General features: G+C 41.5%; 1 protein-coding gene across 1 annotated transcript; it reads left to right on the forward strand.

Moving 5' to 3' along the window:
- Positions 1-1,866: 1,866 nt before the first annotated feature.
- eif3c (eukaryotic translation initiation factor 3, subunit C) lies at positions 1,867-17,166 on the forward strand. The gene is made up of 25 exons (XM_080456033.1): positions 1,867-2,005; positions 4,100-4,217; positions 4,296-4,361; positions 4,603-4,792; positions 5,205-5,330; positions 5,722-5,773; positions 6,177-6,295; positions 6,410-6,534; positions 7,295-7,442; positions 8,033-8,136; positions 8,541-8,682; positions 9,103-9,228; positions 9,339-9,432; positions 9,587-9,774; positions 10,838-11,062; positions 11,570-11,761; positions 12,019-12,190; positions 12,646-12,805; positions 13,374-13,439; positions 13,869-13,956; positions 14,140-14,305; positions 15,139-15,195; positions 15,718-15,762; positions 16,036-16,077; positions 16,509-17,166. The coding sequence occupies exons 2-25, from the start codon at positions 4,120-4,122 to the stop codon at positions 16,796-16,798; spliced, it is 3,081 nt and encodes a 1,026-aa protein (XP_080312159.1). The 5' UTR covers positions 1,867-2,005; positions 4,100-4,119; the 3' UTR covers positions 16,799-17,166.
- The last annotated feature ends 370 nt before the right edge of the window (positions 17,167-17,536 follow it).

Raw genomic sequence — 17,536 nt, forward strand, 5'->3', positions numbered from 1 at the left:
GTTTTTGGCACAATTTGGTGCCCGCGTGTATTTCCGGTAGGAGACTCAAAAGAGTCTACTTTGAGTCTCCTACAGATACATTAGCATCTTTCCGCTGTAATCAAATTATTGGCTTAGGAATGCGACACAGACTAAAAATTCTCCATGAATTCAGTGCTCATGTGGTATGTAATTGATAGAAAATAAGTCATTATTTGGGTGAACTCCTCCTTTAAGACCTCCAGGCTGTACTACCTGTCAACCAGATGTCCTACTGTACCTGACACCAGGATCTAAATTCCTAGAGTAGGGAGACCACCTCCAACTAGTTTATATAATTAACATACTCTATTCCATACCATACAGATTGGTTAAAATGTTTTATTCATTAATATAAGTTATGTATTGCAGAAGTGTACACAGGATTTTATAGTGCAGTCTTTTCATCCTGGTGGTGGCAGCATATACAGTAGATCAGCTGTATACACATTGCTGTACTAGACCAGTGGTTCTCAAAGTGGGGTCCAGGGACCCTGAGGGGATTCCAGGGGGTCCCCAGCTAAATGAGCTAATATAGCATCATGCATCACATTCAGTTCAACCACTTTAACCCTATTTTAAACTGGCTATTTTTGAAAACTTTGGGAAAATATTGAATAATTGTGGGAAAAGTTGGAATGTGTTTGCAATTTTTAACGCGACATAAAATGATCTCTTTAGGGGACCCTGGCACAACATATTTTCAGATGGGATGGGGGTCCATGGACATATATATATCAATTTTGGGGAAATGTTTGAGAATCACTGATACAGATCAAGCAGTGATGTAAAGTAACTAAGTACATTTACTCAAGCACTGTACTTTTTTAGGTATTTTTACTTTGCTAATTTAACTATTTAACCAGTTTGTTTTGATTGTTATTACAACAATTACAAAACATACATTACCCATCATGATTTTCATCATGATTTGTGTGCATGGGGATCTCATCTTAAACAAGCTCAGTGCTTAATGAGTCTTCCAGTTTAGTAGACCTTGTATTGTGAATTTGTACTTCCATGTACTGATGTTCTCATGTCTTACTAAATAAAGTACATCAATCAATCAATCAAAACCCACTTCACAATTAAAGGTAGTGTAAGTGATTTGCAAAGTTTCAAATAATTGCAAAATGGGTCTATGTTCTGATAGTGCTCGTTACTATAGAGTGTCCTGTCCATATAAAGAGTCTCCATGTCTCTCCAGCTCTTTATAAAACAGAAAATGTATTTTGTAGTTTTTTTTTTTTTTTTTGTAGTTTCATTTCCAATTTTATCCAACCAGGACAGAGAACTCAATCAGGATACAGATTAAACAAGTGAAATTGGAAGTGATGACACTAAGAAATGAGCATGCAAAATTGGAACTGAAAACTATACAAATTAAGCTTAAAAATGGGTACTTTCTCCTGATTGGCTGAGATTTTGACACCTACCGAAAAATGTATTTTCTGTTTATTAAAGAGCTGGAGAGACGGGGAGACTCCTGTTACTGAACAAACACTCTATAGCAATGATTACGATCAGAATATAGTATTTTAACCTTTAAAAAAAATACTTTTTGTTTTAACCAAAAAATATCACTTACCCTACCTTTAATACATTTTATACATTTGAAAACATGTGATATGGGACATTCTGCATAATGAGTATACTTTCTACTTTTGGTACTTTAAGTACATTTTGATACCAATACTTTTGTACTTTTACTGTAACAGAGTATTTCTACATTGCAGTATGATAATTTTAATAAAGCAGATTGACTATTTTCCACCACTGTCAATGAGCTACACACACACACACACACACACACATGCTGTGTGGCTTTCCCACTGACTTCCTTTCCTACCGGAAGTGTCTCTGAGCCGGGTAGCATTCTGCACGCAGCACGTTTCTCTCCTTGTGGTCGCACTAAGTCGCCAAACTGGATTATAAAACAGCCCAAATTGTACCGACACACCACGAGACCATTGTAACAAGGACTTAGGTGAGTTCATGGGAAATGTCGCACTTTTATTTAGCATGTTTTACCGTTCCATGCGAAGTATTTTTTTTGCCGCTAGCAAGCTAGCCACGCGAGCATTAGCATCGTTAGCATAGGAACAACGCCGCGCCATATTATTAATGTCGCAGTGTGTCGTCGGTTGTATAAGGAGAACACGTTCTGTTAACTGTTAACCGGTTGTGTACACTTGCTGTTGATGTGATGTTCCGATAGAGGGACCGTTTGAAACCATGCAGCCCATGTCTTAGATAAGCAGCTGTCACACGGCTAAAGTGGCTAACGTCGTTAGCTCAGTCCTGAATAAAGATACCAGGATGAGATAGAGACGTCATAATTCTAAAGCCTGAAACAGCGCCATCTAGTGGATGTGCTCTAACGGGTTAAACACAGAGTTCAAAATAAGGTTGAACCTTAAACCCAGTGGTGGAAGAAGTACTTTTTTTACTTAAGTAAAAGTATGGAATTAAAAACGTACTTGAGTAAAAGTACAAAAGCAATAAGCATTGGTATCAAAATGTACTTAAAAGTACCAAAAGTAGAAAGTACTCATTGTGTAGAATGTCCCATTTCACAAGTGTTGAAATGTATACAAATCTTTTGAAAGTAGCAGATCTACAAGCCCACAATGCACATTGTGAGCTTGTAGATAGGCTATTTTCAGATGGCTGAAGTGGTTAATGTATGTTTTGCAATACTATCAAAATCTATAAAGTAACTAGTCACTAGTTTTCTAATAATTGTAGTGGCGTAAAAGTACAATATTTACCCCTGAGATATTGTGGAGTAGAAGTAAAAGTATAGAAAATTGGAAACACTCCAGTAAAGTAAAACATAGTGAGTAAATGTACTTCGTTTCTTTACATCACTGGTTAAACCACGCAGTTATAGCTTTCCTTTTGATAAATTCACGTGGAACGACTTTTGTTCGTTTGAAAAACATCTCATTGTTGTCGAGCAACAGACACATTGAGGAGGTGCGTGCAGCATGCCAGGCTACACTACACACACACTTCTGATAGTTTGTTACGTCACTGGCTCATCCTTTTTATCTTTGATATATGTTGCCAGCGCTATGTCAGCTTGAACCACACAGTTCTCTTGTACAGTGGTTCTCAGCTCTTTTAATTTAAAGGACCAAAAGTTTGATATGCCTTAGATTTATCACAATAAAAAGATTACTTTCATAAAACAATCCACATCAATGCCATATCAACTTTTAAATTAGCCTATGCATTTATACAGTATCTTATATTATATGCACCACTCCATAGGTCACTGATCAAACACATTGCATTACGTTATAAATATGGAATCAAGGTTGACTGTTTCACTGTTACATTATAAACATAAAACATTTGAGTACATGTGGATGGAGGAATGCAGATAGTACTCAAATGGTAAATATGAATTACTATTAATTGGAGTCGAGTTACATTTTTTTCTTCTAAAAACCATAAACATACGGCAGCCATTTAGAATGTGCATTATTTGGGGGTCATTTAGTGTTTCTTTGAGGACTCGGCGGGCCGGATTGAGATGGTCAAAGGGCCGGGTCCGGCCCCCGGGCCGTAGGTTGCCCATGTGTGTTTTAGATGGAGACCCTTCTCACCCCCCAGGACTGGGGGTCCCAAGTTTTGCACTCACCTGGGAATTAGAAATAGAATACAACTTTATTAATGATCATGGGCAAGCATTTGCATTGTCTCGTCTCAAGTTATTTGAGACATATGGTTGGCCTCAATTCAATAGGTCAAGTCTATTATCATAATATATTGTAGGCATATAAAATGCTCATCATTTTGAGCTGAAATTAGTTGAACAAATTGACATTAGTCAAATCAATCAGTTTAGAGTTCTCATTTAAAGCAGGAACGTATAAGCATATTGCCTTCAGTAAATGGCTGCATTACCATTCCATTACGTACCGTCTGTCATCACCAGAAAAGTGACCACCGAAAAATAATTTCAGACTTTAACATCACACACATGATTATTTGGAATGATTAAATCAAAATCTGCCTTTCTCCTTCGGACACTGTCACATGTTGTCAACTTGTCATTGCTCCTTCTCTGCAGATTGACAACTTTCATCGGCAATGTCGCGTTTCTTTGCCACCGGGTCTGACAGCGAGTCAGAGGAGTCCTCATCTGCGGATGAGCTCACCTCTAAAGCACCCGGACCTACTTACAAGCAGTAAGCACCAGACAGTTTTCCACAGCACATCTTCACAATACATTCTTTATTTTGTATTAACATAATTGTATTCCATAGGTCGCTGCTGCTTAGTGACGATGAAGAGGACACAAAGAGGATCGTACGCAGCGCCAAAGATAAAAGGTAAGTTTTACTGTTTGGAGAAACCCAAGCGACGGTTACAGTATATCAAAGTAGATCCCAACATTTTTCATTACATGAGCCCCAGTGGAGCAGGTGTATTGTAGTTTGCAAGGTCAAAGTTTAGCCCTATGCTCATAAATTTACATTGTTCGTGTTTAGAATTACTGTAGGTGTATCATCTCTGAGTGCCTTTCTTGCTTCAGCTCTTTTTGAGTCAAACTACCTTATTTAATCATCTCAGGTTTGAGGAGCTCACCAACACCATCAAGACCATCCGCAACGCCATGAAGATCCGGGATATGGCCAAATGTTTGGAGGAGTTTGAGTCGCTATGTCGAGCTTTCCTCAAAAGCAAGACTATAGTGGACAAAGAGGGCGTTCCCCCCTTCTATATCCGTCTTCTGGCCGACTTGGAAGACTATCTCAACCAGGTTAGCATGTTAGATTGCACCACATCATTACAGGGTTTCCCTCAACACCTTATAGTCAATGTGATCACTACAGTATATCAAAGTAGATCCCAAGTTTCTTGGGACAGTTGATGCTTTAGTAATGGACTTCAAAATAAGACTGTGTTTACACAGTATGTTTGAGTAATAATAAACATAATAATATTTTGTAGAATTTTATATTAGTGTTGCAAACAGAAATGCAAGAAAGTGGCCAAATAAAAATGCACCCCCATTAAGAAAAAAAAAAAAGAAGTACTTTCACAGCAGATTTTGAATTATGCTGAATTAGTTGTAATACTATAGAAGCTCCATGAATGTTGTTATAAAGTGTAAGTACTGCATCACAAACACTATCAAGTTGACATTTTGTTGTATAATTTCTCTCTTCCAGATTTGGGAGGACAAAGAAGGAAAGAAAAAGATGAACAAGAACAACGCCAAAGCGCTCAGCACGGTCCGCCAGAAGATCCGCAAGTACAACAGAGACTATGAGACGGAGATTGCTTCTTACAAGGAGGTACTGCACAGCTTATTTAACCTAATTGACCCTTACAGGTCCTTTTTAGTTAAATGTGTACACTCTATACCAGCGGTTCTCAAACTATGGGTCACGACCCAAAGTGGGGTTGCCGGAAGGTGCCGTTGGGGTCGCGCACTGGCAACCAAAAAATATGACTTTTTGTTTTTATCAAGAAATGTTTGAGTGATGTGGTCGCCACAAAAAAAATCCCTCATAATATGGGGTTGTGGTATAAAAAGGTTTGAGAACCCCTGCTCTATACAAATAGATCAATTAACACAGAAGATTAAACTGTGAGGGCCTTCATCACTCTTCATAACAGAGTCATACTCACTAGTAGTTTTGGTGTGAATCAATCATGTCCTTACAAATTCTCCCTCTTTCTCAGAACCCACAAGAGTCTGCAGATGAGGAGGAGGAGAAGGAGCCAGAGGAGTCCGGTTAGCTTGCTTTTTTGTCTTTTTTTAAATATACAGTATATACGTGCCTAATATACATGAGAGACCTTAACCCATTGACTGCAAGAGTTAAAACACAGTCTTTATTTTCCGTCTGTATTTTTCTTTCAGCAGATAAGATGATTACATTTCATAGGACATAATAATTATCACTATGCATTCGGACACCACTACAAGATGGTGTAATCTCTATGTAGTGAGTAGGGAGTGTTTTGCTCACAGCCCATGTATTGATTATTACTCCTACGGATAAACAGAAGACATAGATAAAAGTTAGAAAAATGGTGGAGTTATCCTTTTAATGGTAAATAAATTGTGAAGTGTCCGTAATCATGGTGTAGCCGGCTGTTCATACATTTGATTTTGTGTTTAATTTTTTCTTCAGGTTCATCTTCAGACAGTGATGATGATGATGAAAAAGCCGAATCGTTCTTGAAGAAGAAGCCTCCAGCATCGCCCACCCCAGATGCCAGCCAGTTCCTCAAGACCGCCAAAGGCTCGGGGGTATGAGGCCGCTTCATGTTGATAAGTCAAAACACATGTATACCTTTCCCTTCAACAGCCCCTGTCAACCAAGACTGTACTGTCTAACCCTCTATGGTTTCCCCTCTGTGACAGGATGAGTCATCCTCTAGTAGTGATGATGATGAAGCGTGGGGCTCGGACTCCTCAGGCAGTGGCAGTGAGAGCTCCGATGACGGGGAGGGAGGGACGGCTTCCTTAGCCTTGAACTTCCTCAAGAAGTGAGTCCCTTCTATGTCTGCTTGGCAAATTAACAAACAGTAAAAAAGTACTGAGGAAACATTGCATGAGAATGCTAGCCTGCCTCCTGCCCCTGAATTGCTAGCCTCGCATTCAGGGTTTGTTGACGCGGTAGAAAGGCGGGGTTTTCTCGGTTGAAAATCTAACCGGCGGCCGGCCTGATTGGGATAATCCAGTATGAACCAATCGTCAAAGAGTCCCACTTTGGCCACGCCCCCATCTCAGAAAACTGCTGCACTGAGAGGGCTTTCAGACTGAATAATGGAGTGAAACGAAATGAAAATTCAGAGAATGCAAGAGCAAGCTCATAACGCATTGTGAATTTGTAGATCGGCTATTTTCGCTATTTGTCAAATGGCTCAATTAAGTGTTAAATTAAGTCAGCCTGGATGGCATTCATATCCTCTACTCTCCATCCCCCATGACCCAGGAGGGCAAGAAGTAGGCCTGCATGATTATGGCTAAAATGATCATCCTGAGTATTTTTGCTTAATATTGTAATCATGATTATTAATCACAATTACTGGTGATTGTGGCTTTTGGTAGAAAAGGATGTTCGCATCATTTTCTTAATGCCGTTGTTGCTCATTGTGGTTATTGGTGTCAAATCTTTGGTCAAGTTGTATGTAATGACCTCTGTTAGCCCGATGGATGGAGATGGGTTGTTATTGCCAAGTTTCACAATTTCATAACTGAAATGTGAAGTCACGATTTAATGCCATTTTTCACTTAATTGTGCAGCACTAGTGAGAAGTCTGAGAAGAAGAAAGAAGTGAGGAAGAAGAACAAGAAGAAGGAGAGGCTGGAGGAGGAGGCTGAGGAGGAGGGACCAGAGGGAGAGGGAGAAGGAGGCTGGGAGCAGGTGAAAGGAGGTGTTCCCCTGATCAAGGTGAGGAGGACATGTCCGTAAAACAACCGGTTGACTCATGTATCCACGACAATTTACAATTTAGGCATTTAGAACGTCAATGTGTCTGTGTTAATTATCTGTTACTAGGGATGCGCCGATGTGATACCGATCACATATAATCAACATTGCTGTTTTGGTCGATAACAGATATTTACAGATGCTGATTTTTATCTGTCTAAAAGCAAGTTAAAATTGTGCTCATTCTGAAGAGAATGTAAACAATGAATCTGACTTTGACGCTTTATTCCAACACTAGGGATCCATCCACAAGTTATAAAACGTTATAATAAAATATAATATTGTCTAAAACCAATATATGATATTAAACCAATATTGCCTTTTTAAGGCCGATATTGTCAACACCGATATGATAACCGATATATCGTGCATCCCTATCTGTTGCTGAAAGTGACGAGGTGTTTGTTAATCGTAACGGCATGCATTTTCAGTTCGGCATCATTTCAGAAATCCAGATTGACTCTTTGCCCTGGAATAATGGTGGAATGTTACTCTACAATAAGAATCACATCGACAAATGTTATTTTTTATTATCATCTTCCACCCTACAGGAGAAGCCCAAGATGTTTGCTAAGGGCACAGAGATCAACACAGTAGTTGTGGTGAAGAAGCTGAATGAGATCCTGCAAGCGAGAGGCAAGAAGGGCACAGACAGGTAACGAGCACGAATACAGCTACACTAAGCACAAGCATGGCTGCAAAATTAAAAATATTCTTGGAGCAAGATGTGTTCCAAATGGTATCTGACGCAAAGTGTTTTTGTGATACTCTGTAGAATTCCTTGCTTGAACCATTTAGAGTATACCTTTTTAATAATACATTTTTTTTAGAACAAATGCTAAGCATTAGCACACCTTTTCTCTCCCTCAAACCCATAATTGTCTGGTGAAAAAGATGTGCGGTCCTCAATTGTATGGTGCAAGTGTGTCAATGATTGAACATCCTCAGCAGAAGAACAATACAAATAATGGTCCATGTAATTTTCATCTTTTCACTTTGTTCTTCAACTTCCTTTTCCCCATTTTCCTTCTCTCCATTGCCCCCCTCCTCCTCCGGCAGAGCTGCCCAGATTGAACTGTTCCATGCCCTGGCAGCCATCTCCAATGAGCACAACCTGGGCGAGGGCATCCTGGTCAAGATCAAGTTCAACATTGTCGCCTCCCTTTATGACTACAACCCCAACCTAGCTGCCTTCATGAAGGTAGGACATGCTGGCATTTGGTAAATTAAACATTCTTACACAGGTGTTCATATAAGTCCTGGAGTATGGAAATATTGTTCAATCACAATACACCTAATGACTGCATGTTGCAGATATTATATAGATAGTTTTATATATTATTCAGTATGTGGAGTAATCTCTCACTATGATATGGCCCAATTGATTGTCAGGTTGTATCTTGACTACAGTGTGTTAAAATAAGAAATTACAATGTAGAGATATTATGGAGTTGAGTCTGGAAAAGCATGTAGCCCTGTACATTTTCAGTACCTTATGCTAATGGCCTCCTAGATTAAAGCTCTGTTACAAAGTACAAAAAAAATTCCGCGACAATGAGGAGAGGTGCCCTTTGCTCAGTTTGGTAGCTCATATATATATACACTGTATATGTCACTCTAGCCGGACATGTGGAAGAAGTGTCTGGAGTGCATAGACGAGCTGCTGGACATCCTGTTCGCAAACAACAACATCTTCATTGGGGAGAACATCGCAGAGGATAGCGAGAACCTGGCCGCCGGTGAACAGGTACTGTAGCTCACCCTCTGTTTCATTCCTCAGTCTTCACTAAAAGTACAGTATGTAGCACTCCATAGCCTCTATGAGTTGTGACATCATTCTCTGTTTGTGTCCGTCAGCCCTTCAGGGTGCGTGGCTGTATTCTGACCCTGGTGGAGAGGATGGATGAGGAGTTCACCAAGATCATGCAGAATACTGACCCCCACTCTCAAGGTGAGGCCCCGCCACCAACGCCCAGCTATGTACACGCATACAAACAAAAACACATCCTCCTTCAGCCATCTCAACCAGAAAATTGTCATGGCCGCTGATTAGTTCCATACAAACTGATGTTTCCTCTCTCTCCCTCCCTTCCCTCCTAACTCAGAGTACGTGGACAACCTGAAGGACGAGGGCCATGTTTGTGGCATCATTGACCGCTTGCTGGACTACCTGGAGAACAAGGGAAGCACGGAGGAGGTGTGTCGCGTCTACCTGCGTCGCATCATGCACACCTACTACAAGTTCGACTACAAGGCTCACCGCCGCAGCCTCGGCCTCCAGGGGGAGACCAAGGTAACCGACACTCTTCTTAATTGAAGATCAAATCTTTTCATTCTATTGTCTCACAAACGGAAAAGGGGAATTTGGTTCCAGTCTGACAGCATAAAACGCAAAGCAATAAAAGGGCCTTTCAGATGAATTACTGTAGGGATGCACCAAAGTTTTGGGTACTGAAATAATTTGATATAGGAGGAAGTTTTGGTGTTCAGCCGAATGACTGAAAAAAACTAATAATTATACCGAAACAGGATGTTGAGATGACGCTGTATTGGCCTGTATTTTTACCCTGCGCTACATTGTTAACAGCAAATCCGTGTTCAGTGTAAAGGTAGAACCTGCACACTGAGCTAAGGTAAAATAAGTATTTATTTGCACATAATGAAGACGTTTTTTTTTTCCTTAGCATGGTTTGCGGGTTCTACCTTAAAACTGGACCACAGAGTAACCCAATATTTTACCTGCATTAAGTCAAGTGCATCACTTTCTATGCAATATTATTATGAGGGAGGGACACTAGGGAGGGCAAGAGGAGACAGTGGTGAGAGACAAGGTCAGTAAGCGCACAACAGAGTTGCAGCCATGACGGCAACGGTACAAAAATTGGGGAAATTAAGGAATAAAAACTGCCGGTACAGGTTCAGTATTCGGCTAGCCTCGATCTCCAGGCTTTTATTGCTTAGTTTTGCTAAAAAATAAAAGCCTGGCCCAACTATAGCCTGTACTGGGTATGAGGAAGTGTTTCATTTCCCAACCAACCAGAGTGCAGTGGGCGTCGCTCGTAATGTTGTGTTAACGGGGCGGGGGTTGACGGACAGATCGGTGAACCAATGGGATCAGGCGCCGTCTCTCGCCGGCTCTATACACACGCCCCTTTATACACGAAATCAGGAGGGTTGCAGCAGGCTAGTATTCGGCCAACTTGAGCCAAGGGTTTCCTTATTTTTCTTTTCGGACCAGAATGAACCTTTTTGTGCATCACTATATTACTAGTATAATTACAGATTGTGTCACTCCGATGACTTGTGGTAGGTCACATATTGAGCCATGTTTCTCTGCACACACCCACCCATTTCAGTCGGAGCAGGACCAGGAGGAGAGCGAGGGCGAGGACAGCGCTGTGATCATGGACAAACTCTGCAAGTTCATCTACTCCAAGGATCGCACAGACCGCATCAGAACCTGCGCCATTCTCTGCCACATCTACCACCACGCCCTACACTCGCGCTGGTACCAGGCCCGTGACCTGATGCTCATGAGCCACCTGCAGGACAACATCCAGCACGCCGACCCACCTGTACAGGTAGGCAGGCAGGCAGCAGACACCAGAACGTGTTACGAACTAGGGCTGGTTAATTAGCCAAAAATATATCGAAACCAGGTTTTTGTTTTCCATTGTTTTTTAATACAAAACTAATGGATACGAAACAATTCTTATAGATTTTAACCACTTAATCCTGTTTTATACTTTGTTGTACGATGGTGGTGTAAAACAATTGATGATCTAGAAGCTCACAACGCGTCACATTGTGATGCTTTTTGAGCTTGTAGATCTGCTACTTTCACTACTGGTATATATATATCATGGATATGTTTTTATTGTATTTGCTTTTTATTGTTATAATAGATTATTAATTGTAATCAAGGCAAATTTGAAATAATCGTGATACTGAGATTAGAATTTCATAACAGTTACATAGAAATCGGGTACAATTAGGGACACGTGTGTAGCTGCTCACATAAAACTGTATTTTCAAATGAGAATGTCTGCAGCTTGTTTGTTAATTTCTTCTCTCTCTCTCTCATCCAGATCCTGTATAACAGAACCATGGTGCAACTGGGCATCTGCGCCTTCCGTCAAGGCATGATCAAGGACGCCCACAATGCCTTGCTGGACATCCAGTCATCAGGTCGCGCCAAGGAGCTTCTGGGCCAGGGCCTGCTGATGAGGAACATGCAGGAGAGGAATGCCGAGCAGGAGAAGATCGAGAAGAGGAGACAGGTATGGTCTTCGCCACAAGGCTTCTGACTTTGTGTTGCATGACAGGTTTTTCCTCAATGGTGCCCAGAAGCGTTCTCACCTATAATTGTTACAAACAGCAACTGTGTGGGTCCTATATTACAATTACAGTTCATGCACTTAGCAGACGCTGCCTGCTAAAGTGCAATATCGTAAGTACTTGAACACTGCATGCATGTTGAGCTATGTATAACCCAGTAGCAGAAGCCATAATGTGACTGTGTGTCTGTCCCCATTAGGTGCCATTCCACATGCACATTAACCTGGAGCTGCTGGAGTGTGTGTACCTGGTTTCAGCCATGCTGCTGGAAATCCCTTACATGGCTGCCCATGAGTTTGATGCCCGCCGTAGGATGATCAGCAAACAGTTCCACCACCAGCTGAGGGTGGGAGAGAGGCAGCCACTGCTGGGTACACCAATGCATCACACTGCAACTTCTTATTATCCATTTAAACTCTATATGTTTAGTTGACCGAGTCCCCCAGGGGTCTATACTAGGGTCAATACTTTTTCCCCCTCTACACCAAATATATTCGCTGAAAATACAGATCTACAGATTCATCACGCGGCGCATTGTGAGCATGTTGTTATAGCTATTTCTGCCGAATATTTACCCCAGAATAGGGACGCGGGGGCTCATGTTTTTAAAATGCACCTAGCGTCTTCATATGCCAAGTTGGCACATGGTTTGATGACCTAAGTTTGTGAGATAGTAGAGGAATCTAAGATTTGCTACTCAGCATTATTGGAAAACAGTACCCAAGAGCCATTTTGTTTGGAACAGTTATTCCAACTTTTAAGTCTGTCATAAAGCATGGACTGCAGTACTAGTACACGGTTGAACCGAACGTTGTCTCCCCCCCAGGACCACCTGAGAGCATGAGGGAGCATGTGGTGGCAGCCAGTAAGGCCATGAAGATGGGCGACTGGCGCACCTGCCATTCTTTCATCATCAATGAAAAGATGAACAGCAAGGTTTGGGACCTGTTCCCAGAGACGTCGCGAGTACGCGAGATGCTCGTCAGGTGAGCGTGCACCTCCTTATCACACTTTCACAGATCATTTAATCACAATGCACGTTGCCATTTCCTTCATGCCCCTATTTTTGAGCTATCAATAATAAGTTACTATGTGTGCAGTTTATGAACGAAGCCACAATGCGGTGTTCAGTCAAGTGGTGAAGCCACAATATACAGGCTGGCTGCTTGTGTGCATGGTCTCGTGTAGTGGTCGTCTACACCTCATTTGGCCAAATGGAAATGGCAATCTTTGTATACAGTAGAGTACAAAACTGCTTCACTAGAACAATGTTGGTGTAGCTAAGAGATTAACTGAAAGAAATGTTTTGACATGCATCAATTAGAACTACAATCCAACTTCTAACATTTCTGGTTGTGCAGACTGGTCAAGCTACATTCATTTATGGCCGGAGGAGGTTGTTGTGTGATATCATACATGGGACATACAGACAGACAATGAAGACAAACTGTTCACACACTCCTTATAAATGTTACTTTCAGTAGCGTGCTTGCTAGCAAATACTCAAAATTAAGTACATTTTAAGCATTATCTTGAATTTGTTTCCTTCTGTAGGAAGATCCAAGAGGAATCACTGAGGACCTACCTGTTCACATACAGCAGTGTATACGACTCTATCAGGTGAGCACACTTCCCAGAGAAGTGCTTACAGGGCATGTCTGTCAGTGGTTAAGACTCTCGGGCAGAGAACCTGCACACTTACTGTTATGGTATCATATTTATTTAGAGGCAGTAAAAAAAAGAAATTCAAGCCACTGAAGCCTTCATCACCCATAAAAACACAGAATCTAGCCAGGTGGCATGTACAGTATACTATGCAACAGATCTGTACATGTCACACCGTCATTGGATGATACTTCACCTTTGTATCTTCAGTATACAGACAAAAGATACAATACAAACTATATACAAAATAAACATCCATCATATCCATATTTTATTAGTAGGTAATACATCAACATTTTTAGGTTTACAGTGAGTTATGTCTTGAATGTTCTATTTATGTTTATGTAAAAGATGTGAAATAATTGTCATTATTCTGTTCCCCAGCATGGGGACTCTATCAGAGATGTTTGAACTGGAGTTGCCCATGGTCCACAGCATCATCAGCAAGATGATCATTAATGAAGAGCTCATGGTAAACCACATGCTTTCTCTACCACTGCACTGAATGTTTTAATTTATGAAACATACATGCACACAATATGGATGAGGAGACTGTACATGTGACATGATACTATTTATCTCCGGTGCTGTTATTGAGACGGTTGGTTCAAATAAAGCATTGACACCCGCGTGTTTATGTGATGGTCGCCCACAGGCGTCCCTTGACCAGCCCACCCAGACGGTGGTGATGCACCGCACAGAGCCCACCTCTCTGCAGAACATGGCACTGCAATTGGCCGAGAAGCTAGGCGGCCTGGTTGAGAACAACGAGCGCGTCTTTGACCTCAAGCAGGGAGTGTACGGTGGCTATTTCAACAGGGGTAAGTCCAGAACGATGGTTACGTAGGTAACCACGGTTGATGCCTCCGCCTGCCGCGGAGGGATCTATCATGAGTGATCTCAATATAGCGCTACATAACCCATGACACCCTGAGAGCAAACCCCTTTCCCAGCACCAAGCAGACCTTTTTTGAACGACCGACCTCAGGACACATTGTCTACCTCAGTCGCTCTCTAAGGTCTGTGAGGAGTTGCGTGTCTGTAACTCCGAGAGTGTTACACTCTTGGAGGTAGGATTTTATAGCGTAGATTGGGGTCTCGGCGCTCTCGCAGAACATTTGATCAAATGGTGAGTCTCTGTGGCCTAAATGCATATCAAAGTGGCGGTCCTTGAAATGTAAAGGTTTGAGAACCACTGGTCGTTGTTGTTGAAGGATGCGTCAACCAAAAATATTTGTAGCCTTAAATACCTGACCAAAAACGTCCAAATATGGTAGCCATTTCTGATCAAAGATAACTTTGAACAGCAAAGCAATGGCCCATTTCACCTAGAACACATCATACACTCCAGTCTGTCTAGAATGTTTTTGATGGCTGGTTGTTACTGTAACATTTCTATTGATAGCATTGAATTGGTAGCTGACTTATAAGTGAGGCGGAAGGCTGCCTGTGATTTTTATGTTTTACATTGTTGTATTGTAAAATGTGTGAAGGAGTGGCAGAGCAGTAAATCTAGTACTATGTAGATGTCATCTTTTCTATGTGTGGCAAATTGTGAGGTGATGATAATTAAATGTGTTATGTTGTCTGCATGAATGTTAATGTCAAGTGTGGTGGGTGTGTGTTTAAACTGTTCTTGCTATGTGGTTTTCAGAGCAGAGAGGTGGTTACCAACAGAAGCAAGGTGGTTACCAAGGTGGCTACCAACGAGGTGCTTATGAACTAAAAGCCTATCACAAATTCTCTAACTGCTCTTGTACTTTGTATAATCACAGTCTCAGGTATCTGTGGTATGAGCAGCATATGTCAAACACATCTACTCATGCTCAAATGCTAAATAAGACATTAACACTCAGTCGCCTCCAGCTTCTTCATTGGCCAAGAGTCAAGACTGCGAAGATATTTGAAATATGTCAAATGTAACTGATTACATAGAAATATGAATGGCCCCATCTACTTTGAAGAAGACATGTTTAGATCGCTGGTTCTCAATGTGGTGTCCGGGGGTCCTTGAGGGTGTTCTAGGGGGTTCCCAGCTAAATTATTGATTCTAATAGGACCCAAATGGACCCTTATGTGTCTGTAACTAGTGCATAATGGCCCTGTACTGGTCTGTTTGCTTCCATTTGTACAAATAATACCTAATGCATATCAAACTGGGGGGTCCTTGAAATTAGAAATGTTGAAAATCACTGGTTTATACGGTGCTGATGGTTGACCCTTTGTCTTTCAGAGAACAGAGGTGGCTACCAGAACAAACAAGGTGGCTTTCAGAGAGGTAAGTGTGGCCACCCAGGCCTTTCACCTAGAACACTTAGGAAATGTTTTTAGCATGTTGTCTGATCACATCGTACACTCTCCAGCCAGTCTAGACTTCTATCCACAGCGGAGACAACATTGTGTTTTTGATGCTGGTTGTTACTGTAACATTGCTATTGATGGCAATGAATTGATAGCTGACTATGGAGATGATTGAATGTGTTACGTTGTGTGCATAAATGTTAAGTGTGGCGGTAAGGTGTTTAAACTGTTCTCGCTATGCGGTTTTCAGAGGGCAGAGGTGGTTACCAGAACCGAGGTGGTTTCCAACGAGGTGCTTATGAACAAATTAATTCCTCCATTCACCACTTAACATTGTTTTTTCTTTTCTAATAGATGTCTTCAATTGTTCTGTTTCGTTACAACCATTATTGTTGAGCTGCAATCTTCCTTGTCCACCTCCCTTACCTCACCTCTCTTGCTCCCTCTTAAAGGATGTTTTTTTGTAAAGACAAATATATGTATACATTATGTGTTTGTTTGTATAATATATCCTGCTTCATGTTGTGGCATATTTGAACTTGCACTTCTCATTCTCACCCCCTTGGGCATCAGACTTTAACCATCGGAAAACACTCTTTTAACTTAAATCTTATTCCAGTTCTCATGTAGGAGTTTTGTTTGTATGTACGTGACTCGTGTGTCTGACTCGTGTGTCTTCACTAATATTTACCTCCACCAATAACTCTTCTCCTGCACCCACAGAAGGTCAGAGAGGAGGCTACCAATCGAACAGGGGAGGCTACCAGCGAGGTGGCGGCTACCAGGGAGGTGGTGGCTACCAGGGAGGTGGTGGCTACCAGGGAGGTGGCGGCTACCAGGGAGGTGGCGGCTACCAGGGAGGTGGCGGCTACCAGGGAGGTGGTGGCTACCAGGGAGGTGGTGGCTACCAAGGAGGTGGTGGCTACCAAGGAGGTGGTGGCTACCAAGGAGGTGGTGGCTACCAGGGCGGCTACCAGGGTGGCTACCGAAACCAGAATCAAAGCAGCTATTGAGCTGGGGAAAGTGTGCAGAACTCGATCTTGACGTTTCGTCTATAGCCCTCATTCCATAACAGTGTGTTGGAGTTACCTTGCTTGACAATGCCTGTATCTCTTTTCTGTGGTAATGATGCTAAACTATTTTAGCATAAAACTGAAACGCATTGAAATCACGGTCCGGTCCTCTCTGATACAACTGCATAGTGTGATATTTCACTATTGGCCACTCTTATTTGTTGAGCTGGAAATAACCTTTATAGGTTGTTATTGCTATTGGGTTAGTTTAATTTGCAATGATACTGGAGTACATTAAGGTAAAAGATCGGTCAAGCAGATTGTTTTTTTCTGGTAACGTATTCAATAAAACATTGTTCAATTATTAATATGTCTGGGTATGTTTTTTTGTTTTTGTGTATTTTAATTTGACTTAATGTAATGTTACAATCATTATACCACGTATTCTCCCAGTGATGGGCGTCAGGCGAATTGTAAGCCTTTTGTACAATTTTCAGGGGAAATGATTGAAAGTGGCCATGTGAGTTTGTAATGCGTCATGTCATAATCTAACTCGACCCCCTGTGTAGTCTATAGTTGGTGGTTTTGAAACCGTTGATACATTTAAGTCTTAATGGAGTCTCAAGCTATTAACTAAGATGACCACTTCCAATAATGAACTTCATTCAAGCTACAGCCTCAAGTCAAGTGATCTGACAGGCCCTTATTTACATTACATAATAGTTTTACAGATTTTCT

The sequence above is a fragment of the Gymnoscopelus braueri genome (genome assembly GCF_963280865.1).
Source record: "Gymnoscopelus braueri genome assembly, chromosome: 17".
Lineage (NCBI taxonomy): Eukaryota > Metazoa > Chordata > Actinopteri > Myctophiformes > Myctophidae > Gymnoscopelus > Gymnoscopelus braueri.